At 33.2% G+C, this 14584-nt stretch overlaps 1 protein-coding gene across 1 annotated transcript; it reads right to left on the minus strand.

The window, feature by feature from the left end:
• Positions 1 to 962: 962 nt before the first annotated feature.
• LOC120355980 lies at positions 963 to 13808 on the minus strand (the record flags this gene model as incomplete). The annotated part of the gene is made up of 5 exons (XM_039444756.1): positions 13656 to 13808; positions 4282 to 4334; positions 2192 to 2400; positions 1811 to 1993; positions 963 to 1493 (listed from the first exon to the last, which is right to left on the minus strand). Coding segments are annotated over exons 1-5 (1129 nt in total), but the record flags the coding sequence as incomplete, so codon positions are not given.
• Positions 13809 to 14584: the final 776 nt, after the last annotated feature.

The raw sequence follows: 14584 nt of genomic DNA on the forward strand, positions 1-14584 counted from the left end.
TTTTTCATCATTTAATCCCTCATTTTTGTTTTTTTCGCTTGAGCCAGCAAAATGTACTCCGGTTCACGAATTGGCAAACTTCTTCGCTGTCTTGGATCGATGAGTTCGGGAAGTAAACATTTCATATAAAATGTTTCTAGTTTTTCTTTCATGTTCTCTTTCCAAAACTCATCATCCCGTTCAATCTCAAAAGTTTTGAGGCCTTTTGGAGTCCAAATGACAAGAATACAGTACTTTCTTTTTGTTATATGTAGCTGCCCTTGTATTTGATAAAAATAAGAGTGACTTGATTTAATTTGGTAACTTTCATTGCTTTTGCTCTTTTTGAACACTTTTACCAACCAAGCCAATCTTATTTTCAATAAAATCATCAGGTGTGATATCTTCCCCACTTGACGGACACTTCACCTCCACAATGCCATCATTCCCAATGAGGCCGTCAGGAGAGGCTCCCAAGAATGGCATTTGCTCATCAATAAAAAAACCGCAAGGCTGGTCTGTGACTCCAAGTAATGGCTCAAGTTGGCGTATAGCATCTCCCTCATTTGCTCATTTGCTCTTGCATAGTTTATGGAATGCGAGTTGAGAGCTGATGTATACAGAAGCTTCGTTCACCACTGGAGCATGGAGCACAGTTGGAGTCTGGCTTCCGGTTGCACACCAGCCCAAAGTTGGATGCGATGCCGTTAGTCGGGTCCTCCTTCTCTCTTCCAACCATTCCTGACTGTTGCTTTCACCTTGAATGGAGGAAACAATAATTTGCTTTGAACTTTCAAGAGGCACAAAATAATTACTTATAGTGAATGCAGGCTACTATATTTACAGAACCAATAATCATTTTTATAATAATTGATAGCATTTGTTATTGAATTGAAATCAGAGCTACTTGTTTTTTTATGTCTATTCCTTGAATCTATTATCTCGAAATGTGCATGAATGAAGTAAATGGAATTAACTCTCACCTCTTGTATTTTGTTCGATTTCTTGAATTTCTTGCATTGTCTTCTGAAGAGTCTGCATGTGTTCCTGTAGTTTTCTCTGGTACAGATCATCCTCCATATCGGGTTTTTTCGCCATGGGTCCATAATTGCTATCACCCACTTTGGACGTGAAATTCAAACAACGTCTGATTCGGGGCTTCATTCTATTCCTCTCTGCCCTTTTCGCTAAGCTTGCCATATGTCTGGCCTCAAATTGTTTGGCGTAAAGGCCAGGGCTGCTTTTGTACATGGTTTTATGCAGCTTATAGAACGGCTGGTTGGTGTTGTGGCTGACCACAGCAGCAGCGCATCCCATCCTGTATGAGCCTTTTTGGATGTAATTGATTCTTTTTCCTCCCGTAAATCTCGCCACAACTGCGTTGTAGTGTTCGACCATGTTGCTATCAACGTCGTAAATGAGGTGGCTGCTATGGTCAGCTAGAACATTGACAGCTTCCATGATTTTATATAACACTCCACTTGCTTTCATCTCTGGAATATAATTAGTTTCATCTGTAACAATTTTTAACATTTTTATAATAACTCAATATAATCTCTATTTAGCCATTTATATGTACCATATAAATAACTCTTAATATTCATCCATTCTTAGACATATTTATTTAAGAAAGTACAATTCACTTTTCTTCAATGTTCGAAAAAGTATTGATAACCACGGTTATGATTAATGTTAGTTTAGATGAAACTAAGATGAACTAAGTTTCAGATGAAGTCCTACTATTATGAGTAGGTACGGTAATAATAATAGGTCAATATAAAAACTTTTTTGAAATTTAATCTATTGCTATATAAAAAATGAGTATGCTTACTTTCTTTTGGACCGTTGCAAAAATATCCTCGACTTTTGCAGTGAAGATGCTCACCAAAGACATGACTGGGTCCGTTCACTATGTCTAGCCTTAGTTTTTCAGCCTTTTCATTTATTTCTCCTTCTTCAACTTTTCTATGTTGGATAGCTTTTGTGACTGCTGTCCGCAGCCTCATAATGCGACCTGCCAAAAATAAGTTTATCAATTCACTTATCTTAGTCATATTTTTATAAAATAGTTGTTGATGTCTATTTCATAAGAATTCTTGATTGAAAAATCTAAAATAAATAAAAATACCTTGATTATTTAACATATTTGAACATTCAAAATGTTCTATAAAAAGGGGGTTTATTAGAAACTATCAATGCTTAACAAACTTACCTCCTAGTACCCTACGCATTTTCAAATGTAGTCCTCTATCCTCTTTGGACAGATCCTTATGCAAACTGGTGGTAACAACATCCTTCAACTTGTTACAATAGTTGCGCAGCATGTGGTTGCGGCACTCAATTTTCTTTACCGTCAGATTTTGGTAAGGTCTAGCTTCAACAATGCTATTGTAGACACTGCTGTCTCCATCAGCAATCATTCTGAAAACGTTTTTCAATTGCGTTAATTTATAATTTCATCTCAATATTGAATAAAACAATTTATAAAATATATACATAGGTTATAACAATTTATACATAGGTTTTATATCAAGTCTATAAGGACTGAGGCTATTTGAAAACCAATTATATACAGTTATGGTACCTAGTCACTAACCTCAGCGCACTGCATTATTCAAGTTGGGATTGATGTTTTCAATTGACATGATTAATAATTGTAAGATACTGTAGTAGATATTCTAGGGTTCTTATTCATTATAAAATTGTATTTACATTATAATTATTACATTGCATATTGCTTATTGTACATTTCTTCACTCGCCAAGAAGCCTTCTACGATGGTAGCAGCTTCCATGCTAGATGAGCTATCATTCCAGTTCTTGAAGCACGTGTGATGTGTAAAAATAAAACTTGCCTTTGTTATTTACTTTATTTCTTTGTTCGTTCGTGTTTGGGTGAAAAGAAAATTTGATTACAACACACATGATTTACCTCCGTCTTTTTACGTGAGAAGTGTATTTATTATTGTCTTTTTTCTTCAGGGCTACTCTTAATATAAATCTCATTACTTTTAATATAAATAAAAATATAAATCTCAGTATCATTTTATATTATTTTGTCACATGTTTCGGACATTGAGGCCCGCCGCAAAGTAGACCCACGTTAATCCACGAAATGCAACCCACGCCGTGGGATGTTTTGTAAACCATTGCTGTAGAATTATGCATAATCAACCAGCTGACAAGTGGATTATTCATTGCATGTACTACACAGATGTCTAGAGAAGCCTAGCAATGGTTCACAAAACATCCCACGGCATGGGTTGCTTTTCGTGGGTCTACTTTGCGGCGGGCCTTAATGTCCGAAACATGTTGTGACAAAATAATTTAAAAGGGTACTGAGATTTATATTTTTATTTTCATTTATGTTATTTATATGTCTACAAATTGTGTGTTGGTGTTTCCATACATTTATGCTTAATGCACTGTCTACTAATTGTTCACGGTACTTTTGAAGAAAACACTATTGTTAACTATAGTTTGTGTAAAATAAGGTGTGACTTGGCCCTCCATCCGAAGAAATTACATGGTTGCCAATTCGTGTAAAATTTCAACTTTCTCAAATTTCTAATTCAACGTCAGAATTGGATGTAGAATATCATCCCTGATATCCTAGTAGTACTAGAAAAGATCCAGGTTTGAAGGATTAAAAGGAAATTTAACTTTTATGATAAAATTGGAAACATCGCGAAGATTTGTTTTCATTTTGAATATCACTTCTCTCAGAAAAGGGGAGAATGTCTCCTTTCTATCGGTGTCTGGATCATTTTTATCCGACCAATGGTTATTTTTATTCATTAAGTAGTCGGAAGATCGTATTTTGGTCTCCAAGGAATTTTAAAGTTAGGAGAGCGTCTGCATGGTATGCATTGTGTACCAAATTGTATGCTGAAGGCTGGCAATTCAAATAAAATCAAATCAAAATTTTTATTCACAATACAAACAGTTGAGGGTCCTGCCAAACCCAAAGGTTTTTTAGCGGGTGCCCAGTTACAGGAAAAAAATGAGTTACAAAAGATAAATAAACTTAGACAAAATAAATATTACACTTCAAAGATTGTAAGTAAAAATGAATGAAAACTGGTACAAAATGCAAAAATGAAATAAGAATATACATCAGATTTTGATACAGAATTACAGTAATAAAAAAAGGGAAAAATGAAAATTTATTAGAAAGGAATGAAATAATAAGGAAAAGGGAAAAATTGTTTTACACAAGTAATAGTACATTTTTATCGTTGAGGCGATTTTATCCTCGATTATATTTCCTTTTTCCGAATTTTGACTCATCAATCTGTACTACATGGCCTTCACCTCCAATTTTTCCTTCTGCTCTGAAATTGCATGGAATGCCACCTGTAACACAAACATTATTGTGAAAAAGACGAACATTCTAAAATGAAAAAAAAGTTAAATATACGAAGAATTATCTTTCTCCAACTTTTTGATCAAGTGACCCAATTATACAGGTTGAAACTGCCCAAACTGAGAAAGCTTATAATATTGACCGCAAGAATAAAAATCTTTTAGATAAGCAATATCTTCAACATTCACCTAACTTAGTATGACAAACATTTAATGGGCCTTGAATGATAAACCTTATTAATAACAGTAGATAACCAACTCAATAGTCTGTATGAAGTCATAACATCGTCTGCATAGGTGTTAATTTATTTTTCACACATCAGGAGATAAAACGTTTATTTATATTATTTATTTGTCCATATACAAAATACAATCCAGGTAAAAACAACAGGCATTGGCCCAAAACTGCTCTAAACCTTAATTTTGAATAAATAGTCTGGAGGTTATGTAAAAGTGATAACTTAATTCACAAACTATTTTGAGTCCAAAAAAATGTATCTACTAAATTTTTGAATTTATCAGTTCAATTAATTTCAAAATACAAATCCAAACAAAAATCTTCTTTCGTAATTGCCAAAAATATTGTAAATTTCACTTAAATCCACAATTAATTATAGTCAAGTAAAAACATTAAAACATCAAACATTTATTCAGCTAAGTGGAGCAACAAATTTTACTTTTCAACTTACAATTTACATTGCATGAAATAAAAAATAGAAGGATAAATATCATACAAAACACACCTCTCTGCAGAACGATCCCCAATCGACTGCGGTATTTTTAGATATTTCCACCTCTATCATCAATGCACTGCTCGGTACATTTCTGGTCCACAGTAAAACAAATCCTAAAATTTTCCACAACTGTAAATTGGATTTGGCCAAGAAAGTTCCTTTCCGCAAGCATTATGAAAAATTACATTTTCTTGGTTTTTTCCCCTTTATTTTAATCGTTCCTCGACAAACCCATTTGTATCCGTCGATACGTTGGACATCCCTTCTTATAATCATTTTTTTCCAACAATTTGGGCACTCCAGTTCTTCCTATATAATCATGCAAAGTAAACATTCAAATTTAGTGCTTGTTTGAATAAATAAGCTTTATAGACGAAATACTATATGTTTCTTTGTACTTGGCACTATGTTTCACATTTTTTCAAAAAACATGAGGTTAATCTTATTATATAATAAGTTACTTTCAATTATAGGTACTTAAAACAAGTAATGTTATTTCAAATAGACTTGCTCCAATAATGCACTAGATACCGTCATTAATCCATGTACAAATCGTCACTTGTTTAAAAAAACTTGAGAATCTTTAAACTATCATATTTTTAATGGAAACTTGAATATTTTCTAATTGATCTTGTGCTTGAAAAAAGTTGAAAAAGAAGCTTTAATTACTTAATTGCTCACATCACTCGAGTGAACAAGACAGCCGATCTCACTACTATATTGATCCATCTTGAAAACTGTGACAAAAGTTTAAAGGTTTTTCAAACTGCTATAAAATTATAATGCAAACATCGAATAAACAAAGTGCCAATGCAATGGAGTGTCTTAAAATTGTTCAATCAATTTTTTTTGTGCACCTTAAAACTCAAACTCAGCTACATTAGTTAGTAGGTACAGTACGGTATGTAAATTGAACCATAAAAAATCAATTTAGCAATAAGCAATATACACTGGGAGTATAAGGACTACCGTATGTATTAATTGAAAAACTAAATATTTTTATAATTAATAGTAGAAGAATAAACGTTTTCACCTCCAAAATACCCCATTCAATACATTTTTTTATAATTAGCAGCCCATCCTCCTGCTTGCTCAATTCTTATAAACTAGACCAATAAATTGATTTATTGAAAAGAAAATAGTTTTATAGTTTTCAATATGATTATATTAAAAGAGCATACAGTACACAAACTTGTTGCATTCAATACCTGGCGCTACAAGTCAATCTCACTAATATGGTCAACTATTACAAATGAAAAATTAATAAACTCATCTAATACCTTTATCGAATTGAATTGGAAAATTTTATTCATTGAATAAAATAATAATTCTAATTAAAATCTTTATTATTTCGAAAGTATATTAACTTTCCGTTACTCAACTTTACTTGCGTTCTATATCTACACAATAGAAATTAAAACTAAAAATTGCTTGAATATGTAGCAAACGTTTAGTCAGTTAATAGAAAATAGTATATAAATGTGACTAATCATGGTACAAATTGTATCTCAACTATTTTCAAAGATACCGACTTATTTTATTTTTAATGGGAAAGGAAGAAAAAAAGGTGTCTGCACTATAAATTTTAACCAAAGAGCACAATTAAAACAATAAAAAAAATTGAATTGAATTTCTGAAGTGGCACACAACAAATAAGAATGAGGTTATGTTAACAATGAAGAAAGAACAAACCACTCTCGGTCTCAGACAGCTCCGTATCGCTCATGCGTTAGTAACGGTTTTTTCCCCGTTAGATCTTTGAATGTAACGTTCTTTGTGATGATGGTTACCGAGCACCGTAACTGGAGCCGTCATTCCATTTTGATGAGGATATTATTATCCAATGATGATTTATCATTAAATTCGATATAACGATCAATATACTATCATCATTTCATTCAATAAAAGAAAGAGTACTTTTCAATAATATAATTAATAGAATATAACGGTTGTTATTTAACTAATGTTAAAAAAAACACTATAACTAAGTCAGCATGATTATTGTAATTTCAAATCAAAAACCTAACCCCCTCACCTCCCCTTTCATATTTAAAACATTAATGAACATAAATCTTTGTAAAAACCTGTAATCCCTTCCAGCATAATGCAATTTCAAAGCAAAATCCTAACTCTCTAACCTATCTTTTCACCTTTGAAATATCAAGAACCATAATTCTACCTGTTTCCTAGCCCTTTCTAGCATATTGCAAATTTAAAGCAAAACCTAACCTAACCTTATGAAACATTATTGAATATAACTTGAAATAACCTAAACCCTAACCCTTTCACATTCAACACTCTGGATTTCAAAGCAAAATCCTAACCCCCTAACCTATCCTTTTATATTTTAAACATTATAATAATAATAATTAAATAATAATTTTTGCTATATTGAAGAGGAGACTTGCATATTTTTCTCAATTTTTTCTGACCAGTAGTTTTTGAAGGGTGTGTGTACCATTTGCCTCAAAAAAGTGACTTTTGAAGCCGTATTGTTAGCTAACAGAAGCTGATAAAAATATTATAATTGCATAAATTAAGTCCTAAGAACCAGTCCAATAGATTAGAAAAAGGAAAAATAATTTTTTGAAAAAAAATATTGAATGCACAACCTTGAAGGTATATGATGCTATACATTGTAGCATATGTTGGCATCTTCTCAATAGTAACTGTTAAGATACTGTTCTACAAGTATTTATCAGCTAAGAAATATTTCTATCCTATTTCACATTGATTCAACCAAGTTGTTTATCTTTTGAGAACCTCCCCTAGTTGAATGTGTTGAGAACCTCCCCTAGTTGGATGTGTTGAGAACCTCCCCTAGTTGGATGTGTTGAGAACCTCCGCTAGTTAGATGTGTTGAGAACCTCCCCTAGTTGGATGTGTTGAGAACCTCCGCTAGTTATGTGTAGTTATGCTAGGTATGTGTAGATCTTTGCTGATATACAGATTGTCTGACAAGTCACTTCCTATTTTTATACAGCTATAATTTATTTATTATATGAACCAATTTTGTTAGAACTACATTTGTTAGATAGAGCTCTCCTTGAGGTTGTGTTTAACACCAATTTTCATTCGTTTCAGTTTAAAAATGCCCCTTCTCTTGACTGTGGAAGAACGAGCCGAAATAGCAGCTTGTTATGTGGTCTGGGGATCTATGTTGCGAGTACAAAGGTGGTGGAGGGTTGAACGAGAGATCCATGCAAAACTGGATGCAAAAACTGTTGAAAATTTCCATTCCAAATTACTAACAACAGGTGGTGTCGCAGATGCAAGACGATCAGGAAGACCATCAACGTCAAGGACAGCAAAGAATGTTGACAGAGTTCGTGAAATGTTCATGAGGAGCCGTCAGAAATCACTGCGTCAAGTATCTCGTGAGAGTGGTCTTTCACGTTAATCTGTTGCAACGATTCTTAAGAGAGATCTCAATGTTTTTGCATCCAGTGTTGCATGGATATCTCGTTCGGCCCTCGACCACCTTTGTACTCGCACCACAGATCCCTAGACCTCATAACGAGCTGCTATTTTGGCTCGTTCTTTCACATTCAAGAGAGGGGACATTTTTAAACTGAAACAAATAAAAATTGGTGTTAAACACAACCTCAAGGAGAGCTCTATCTAACAAATGTAGTTCTAACAAAATTGGTTCATAAATAAAGAAATTATAGCTGTATAAAAATAGGGAGTGACTTATCTGACACCCTGTAGAATTGAATATGGTCTCAAATTGTAGACCAGACTCTCCCTTTTTCGTGCATTAAACCAAATCGAGAATATATTGTTTTGAAATTATTTAGTCAAGTTTAAAGGAGCCGAAGATTTCAAAAAATTCATCCTCTCTCCAGAGTTCAAGCCACTAACTTGAGATTAATGCATGAAAACCAAGTAATTGGTATAGAATTGCAGGGATTTTTATTCTCTATACGCCGTGTAGTCTTAAAGTCGTCTTCATCTACTCCGTTTGATCAAAAATGGCTTGAACTCTAGAGCGAGGATAAATTTCTTGAAATCTTCGGCTTCTTTGAACTTATCCAACTAATAAAATTCCCTACAATTCTATACCAAACACTTGTCTTCATCCATTCCGTTTGATCGAAAAATAGCTTGAACTCTGGAGAGAAGATAAATTTCTTCTCTAGAGAGGAAAACTGTGTATTTTGTCATTGTGTGTTGTGCAGAGACCGGCATAAAAACCTGACGATTTTTGAGGGATAGTAAAGAAGTGTATTTCGTATAATTAAATCATATATTAAATGGAATGAAATGAAATTTATTTCCCAAAAATAAACAAAAACAAAACATAATAATACAACACTTTACAGCATAGAGAAACACTAAAGAGATTTATAAACAGTGTATATAAAAAAATACATAATAATAAATGTTAATCTATGCAAAAAGTACAGAACACTCAAAAGGAAAATATTAATACCTGCATAGGCGTTGAACCTGTGCGCAGATATGAGTCCTAAATATAGAATTCAATACGGTAGTAGTTAAAATTGAAATTGGGAAAAAATAAATGAGAAAAAAAAACCAACAACTCAGAATTAGCGGTTAAAAATATTAATTGAGAGGAAAAGAAGAAAAATACTAAGAGAGAGACAGGTTAATCAAGAAATTTTGATGTTTTTCTTTTTTTTTAATATTGCATCTAATAATTAGATATTTTTATTCAATACATCAGACAGATCACAGCGTAATCTGATTAAGTATTTTAGGATATGGGTCACTCGAGTTTTAAATGGTCGAAATATAATATATCGACGTAAAATGAAAAGGAAAAATGAAAAGGAACAATATGGACATTTATATTAAGTAACGTTACTGGAATAGTTTCTCATCAAGCTTGTAATCTAATATGTTTTTATCTATAATCTTGCTTAAATTGTAAGTATTTGCAATACCCAGTACCTCACCAGGAAGAAAATTGACTAATTTATTTGCTACAAATACAAATTGTCTACAGCATACATCGAGAACAGTACGGTCAAAGTTGTAGGTTATACTAGATGTTCTTAAATTATATTGAGTCACACGGGGATGAAATTTGTGTTTATTTTTTATTATGTGAAGGATAAGGCTTTTTGAATACAGCTGTCTGACGGTTAAAACCTTGAAATCGGTGAACAGATCGTTAGTTGTGTGCAGTCTGGGTTTGGAAGATATAGCTTTGATTAAAAATTTCTGTGTGACAAACAATTTATTGAAATGGGCATTTCTGGCTCCCCCCCAGGCCATGATTCCATACTGAAGGACTGATTGGCCATAAGCATAATACACCAATCGAGCAATATCTCTATCTTTCAGCAAGCCGATGTTGTAAAATTTATAAATTACGAATCTTAGCCTATGACATAAGTTATTGATGTGTGCATCCCACCTCAAGTGTTGGTCAAGGATAATACCTAGGAACTTTGTATTTTTTTCACTTTTTATGCTAGGGCAGTCACAGGTTTCATTGACGTTAAGCAAACAGGAATGAATTTTTAGGTCATTAAGATTTCCAGGGAGACCCGACTTATTAGGTGAAAAAGTTAAATAAATACTTTTCTTTGAGTTCAAAGTTAAGGTGTGTTCATCCAGATAGTTTTTTATTTTTCTCAGACCATTTTCACAGATGACCTTCATGTCTCCCCAGGAATCAGCCGAAAAAACAAGTGTAGTATCATCTGCATAGGACAAAATTTCACAGTTTTTGACTCCCATTCTAAGCATATCATTGATGTAGATCACAAAAAGTATTGGAAATAATACTGTCCCCTGAGGCAACCCATAATTCGATAAATTAATAGTACTCGTTTTACCATCCGATGTCAGATACTGAGAGCGTTCTTTTAAATAATTAGTGAATAATTTTAGAGGGATGCTACGTATGCCCAAATATTGTAGCTTTTCGAGTAGTCTGTCATGATGTATAGTATCGAATGCTTTACTGAGGTCGATAAACACAGCTAAAGTCTTCTTTTTATCATTAAAATTCTTGTATATAATATTTATTAACCTAATTATTGCATCCTCCGTACCCCTACCCTCCCGGAAGCCATATTGATTATCCTGAATTATTTTATGGTAATTTAAATGAGGCGGCATTTTATTACTCTTTCCATAATTTTAGAGAAAACACTCAATAAACTTATTGGCCGATAGTTGGAAGGATCCTTATGGTCACCAGATTCAAATAAAGGGACAAATTGAAGCAATTTTGAAATGTTTTGGAAAGACTCCTTCAGTAAAACATTTGTTAATGATCAAAGATAATGGGAAAGCAATATAATGAGCTATTCTCTTCATGGTTAAGTTAGATATTTTGTCTATACCCGGAGATGAATTATTTTTCAAAGAAAGAATTAATTTTAAAATCTCATTTTCATTCGTAGGAAACAGAAAGAAAGAGTTAGGAGAGTTTATTTTTGAATCTGAACTCGACGTGTGAGATGATGGGCTACCATAATTTGTGTTGTTTTGCGATTTAAGTCTTTCCGCATATATTTTACCCACATCGGCAAAATGTTTATTGAGTACATCAGGGTCGATTTTTGGAGATGTAACTTTTTTTTCTTTGCCTAACATCTTATGCAACTCCAAGTTCTATTACTGTTCCCTTTAGCGTCTGAAATTTTGTTCCGGTAATACGTTATTTTACATAGTTTGATGAGTTTGTTTAACCTGTTTCTGTAATCTGTATATTCCTTTTTGAGAGTGACATTATAAGGTTATTTAGTAAGAGTTCTATGCATTTTATCTCTGGTGCGGATAGATTGAATAAGTCCTTTTGTAATCCAATTTTTTAATGGTTTTAACTTATGTGGGATGGGCTTTTTAGTAGAAGCGATCTGAATAAAGTTTTGCAATCTGTTTATTAGAATATCAGTTGATTTTTTTGCATCGTTGAGGGGGTCATTTATATCCACCCACTTTTCCGACTCTAACATTTTAAAAAGTGTATCAAAGTTTATGATGTCTCTTTGGGTTTGGGTTTTATTATTACATGTTATTGGTAAACTTATATGTAGGCAAGTGGGATAGTGATCTGTTATATTGGTTTTAAAAATAATCCCCAACATGTCGTTATCCTTTAGATCGCGGGTTTTAAGGAAAATGTGATCAATGCAAGAAGATGAATTTAAGTGAACTCTAGTTGCTTTATTAATGTAAGACCTGAAGCCATAGGAAGACATTGAGTTGAAATAATCATCTGTGTATTTATCGTTTGAATTTAAATTTATGTTGAGGTCCCCAAGAATTATAATATTTCTATGATCTCTAAAAAAGTGTAAACAAATATTGAAGCTATTTAGAAAGCGTTCCATGTTAGAAGATGGGGATCTGTATAATGCTAAAATAGTTATATCCACATTTTTCAAAGGCTGAGATATATTTAGTATAATGCTATTGCATTCATCCAAACTATAATCTACTCTGGTGACATTTAATGGATCTTTGAAAAATATACAAATACCATCACATTATTCAACTTACTGGGCTGATTGAGTACGCTATATCCATTAATAGAGAAATCGAAATAGTTATTATCTGTAATCCATGTCTCCGTGAGAACAATAACATGGAAAGTAGTTTTGCTATTTTGAATTAAGTATGCAAATTCGTCAAAATTCCTTCTAATACTACGAATATTCAACTGTATTATATTTATGCCACTTATGGTTGATTTTTTTGTATATGACTTAGGATCAAATGTAGTGATGTCATCAACCAGTAACGTATCATAACATTCTTCTGTGATTTCATGATCAAAATCATTGAGAATAACCATAGAAAGCAGAAAAGTATGTATTAGAAGAGAATAAAAATGAAAGAGAAAGAAAGAATTGATTGTTTGACAATCGAAGAAAGTGTGGGTTGAAAGGGAAGATTAGGAGAATAAGAGATAAGAGATAATAGTGGGTTGACACCGGACTGTCGTGCTGAAAGTTAGATAACTCCAATCTAAGCTAGGATTGGAAGCAGTTTCAAAATGTAATACGCCAATTCATATAATATGTGATTGAGTTCAGAGTACGGTACGTAAGAGAAAAGAAAAAATATATAATTATAAATTTTGTAAATTAGTTTAGCTTCTTCAATGTATGTATGCCAGGAAAAGAAAATGCTTGTGTAATAAATCATTAGTCTACTATCATACGTCTCTGATTCACTTAATGATAGGTAATCCAAAACGTGATAACATAGGAAAAAAAAGGGGGAAATGTATAGTGTGATATAAGATAGAGTTAGTCAACCCTTCCACCTTATGCAGAGAATAGAAAGTAAAGATTTTTTCTTTTCTATCATTAACCACTGATAAAATATAGTAGAGAGAGAGAAAAAATTTTTTTTTCCAATGTTAGAGAAAAATCACACATTTCATAAAAGAATTCACATATGAGTTCATATATAACTGTAGTTAATATAAATAAATGCACAAACGAAAAATGAAACCTTCAGCAAATCAAGACTAGATTTAGAAAATTAGAAAATATCATTATTGTAGAGGAGGAAAATTCAGATCGACTTCATTTTTTATGACGAATGTCTTTCCTTCCGCCTCTTTTCGAATCTTTATTGAGCCGACCTGGTCGACCCAAACATCTTTGATTTTGCCGTCTCTCTTCAGCTGACGAGCCAAGCCGAGTAGTTTCCTTCTGCCAGACGTGAGGCTGCGGTTTATGTAGACGGGTTCCTGGCCAGTAAACCCGCCAATCTGGTGTCTTCTCAGCGGCCCCATTTTTCTTCTCAGCTCCATCATAAGATCAGCATGATGACTTTTCATGAACTTCACGATGATGCCGGGGGGAGGCGGCTACGTACCCGGTCTCGCTTTGATCGGCTTTAGACGAAATCAAATAAAAGATCAAATTTTGCATTGATAGTGAATTATATAGATTACTCACAAAGCTTTTCATTTGTAGATTATGTCATCCAAATGATTCCGTTACTTTTCATACACTCACTCAACCTAATTCTAAAATTTGCCATTGCTCGCTCAATCATGACTTGTGGAATTGCTTCAATTTCTCGTTGAATGACTTCCTTTAGTTCTGTGGATTATTGGCTGCACAATAACGGTAATTTTGATTATTCACAAATCCCGAAAAATGAAAATGTTCCTCGTCACTTGAAAGAATAACGGCATGCTGGTGGACATTTTCGAGTATGATCTCGCAATTGGCTTTGCAATGTGCCCAATAGTTTGCATTAAGTTGTTGCACCAACATTATCTTATACAGATTGAATTTTATGTCAGAATGAAGAATTCGTCGTACACTTTGATCAGAAATAGCTAGCACTGCTGAACGTCGTGGAGACCGTGTAACATGTACTCAGGCGTTCTCACGGTTCGTTTTCGTCCTGTTGGTTTTGTTTTTTAAAGCGGAAAACTTGTTCCTTAAGTTCTTCACCCACAACAAGATCTTATTCCTACTTTAAACAGGCGCGAGTCGATTTAATTTATTGAAATGTCTGCGACATAAACGCTGTGTTGAAATAACTGAGTCATTATTT

The sequence above is a fragment of the Nilaparvata lugens genome, unplaced genomic scaffold, assembly GCF_014356525.2.
Source record: "Nilaparvata lugens isolate BPH unplaced genomic scaffold, ASM1435652v1 scaffold5436, whole genome shotgun sequence".
NCBI classification, from domain to species: Eukaryota; Metazoa; Arthropoda; class Insecta; order Hemiptera; family Delphacidae; genus Nilaparvata; species Nilaparvata lugens.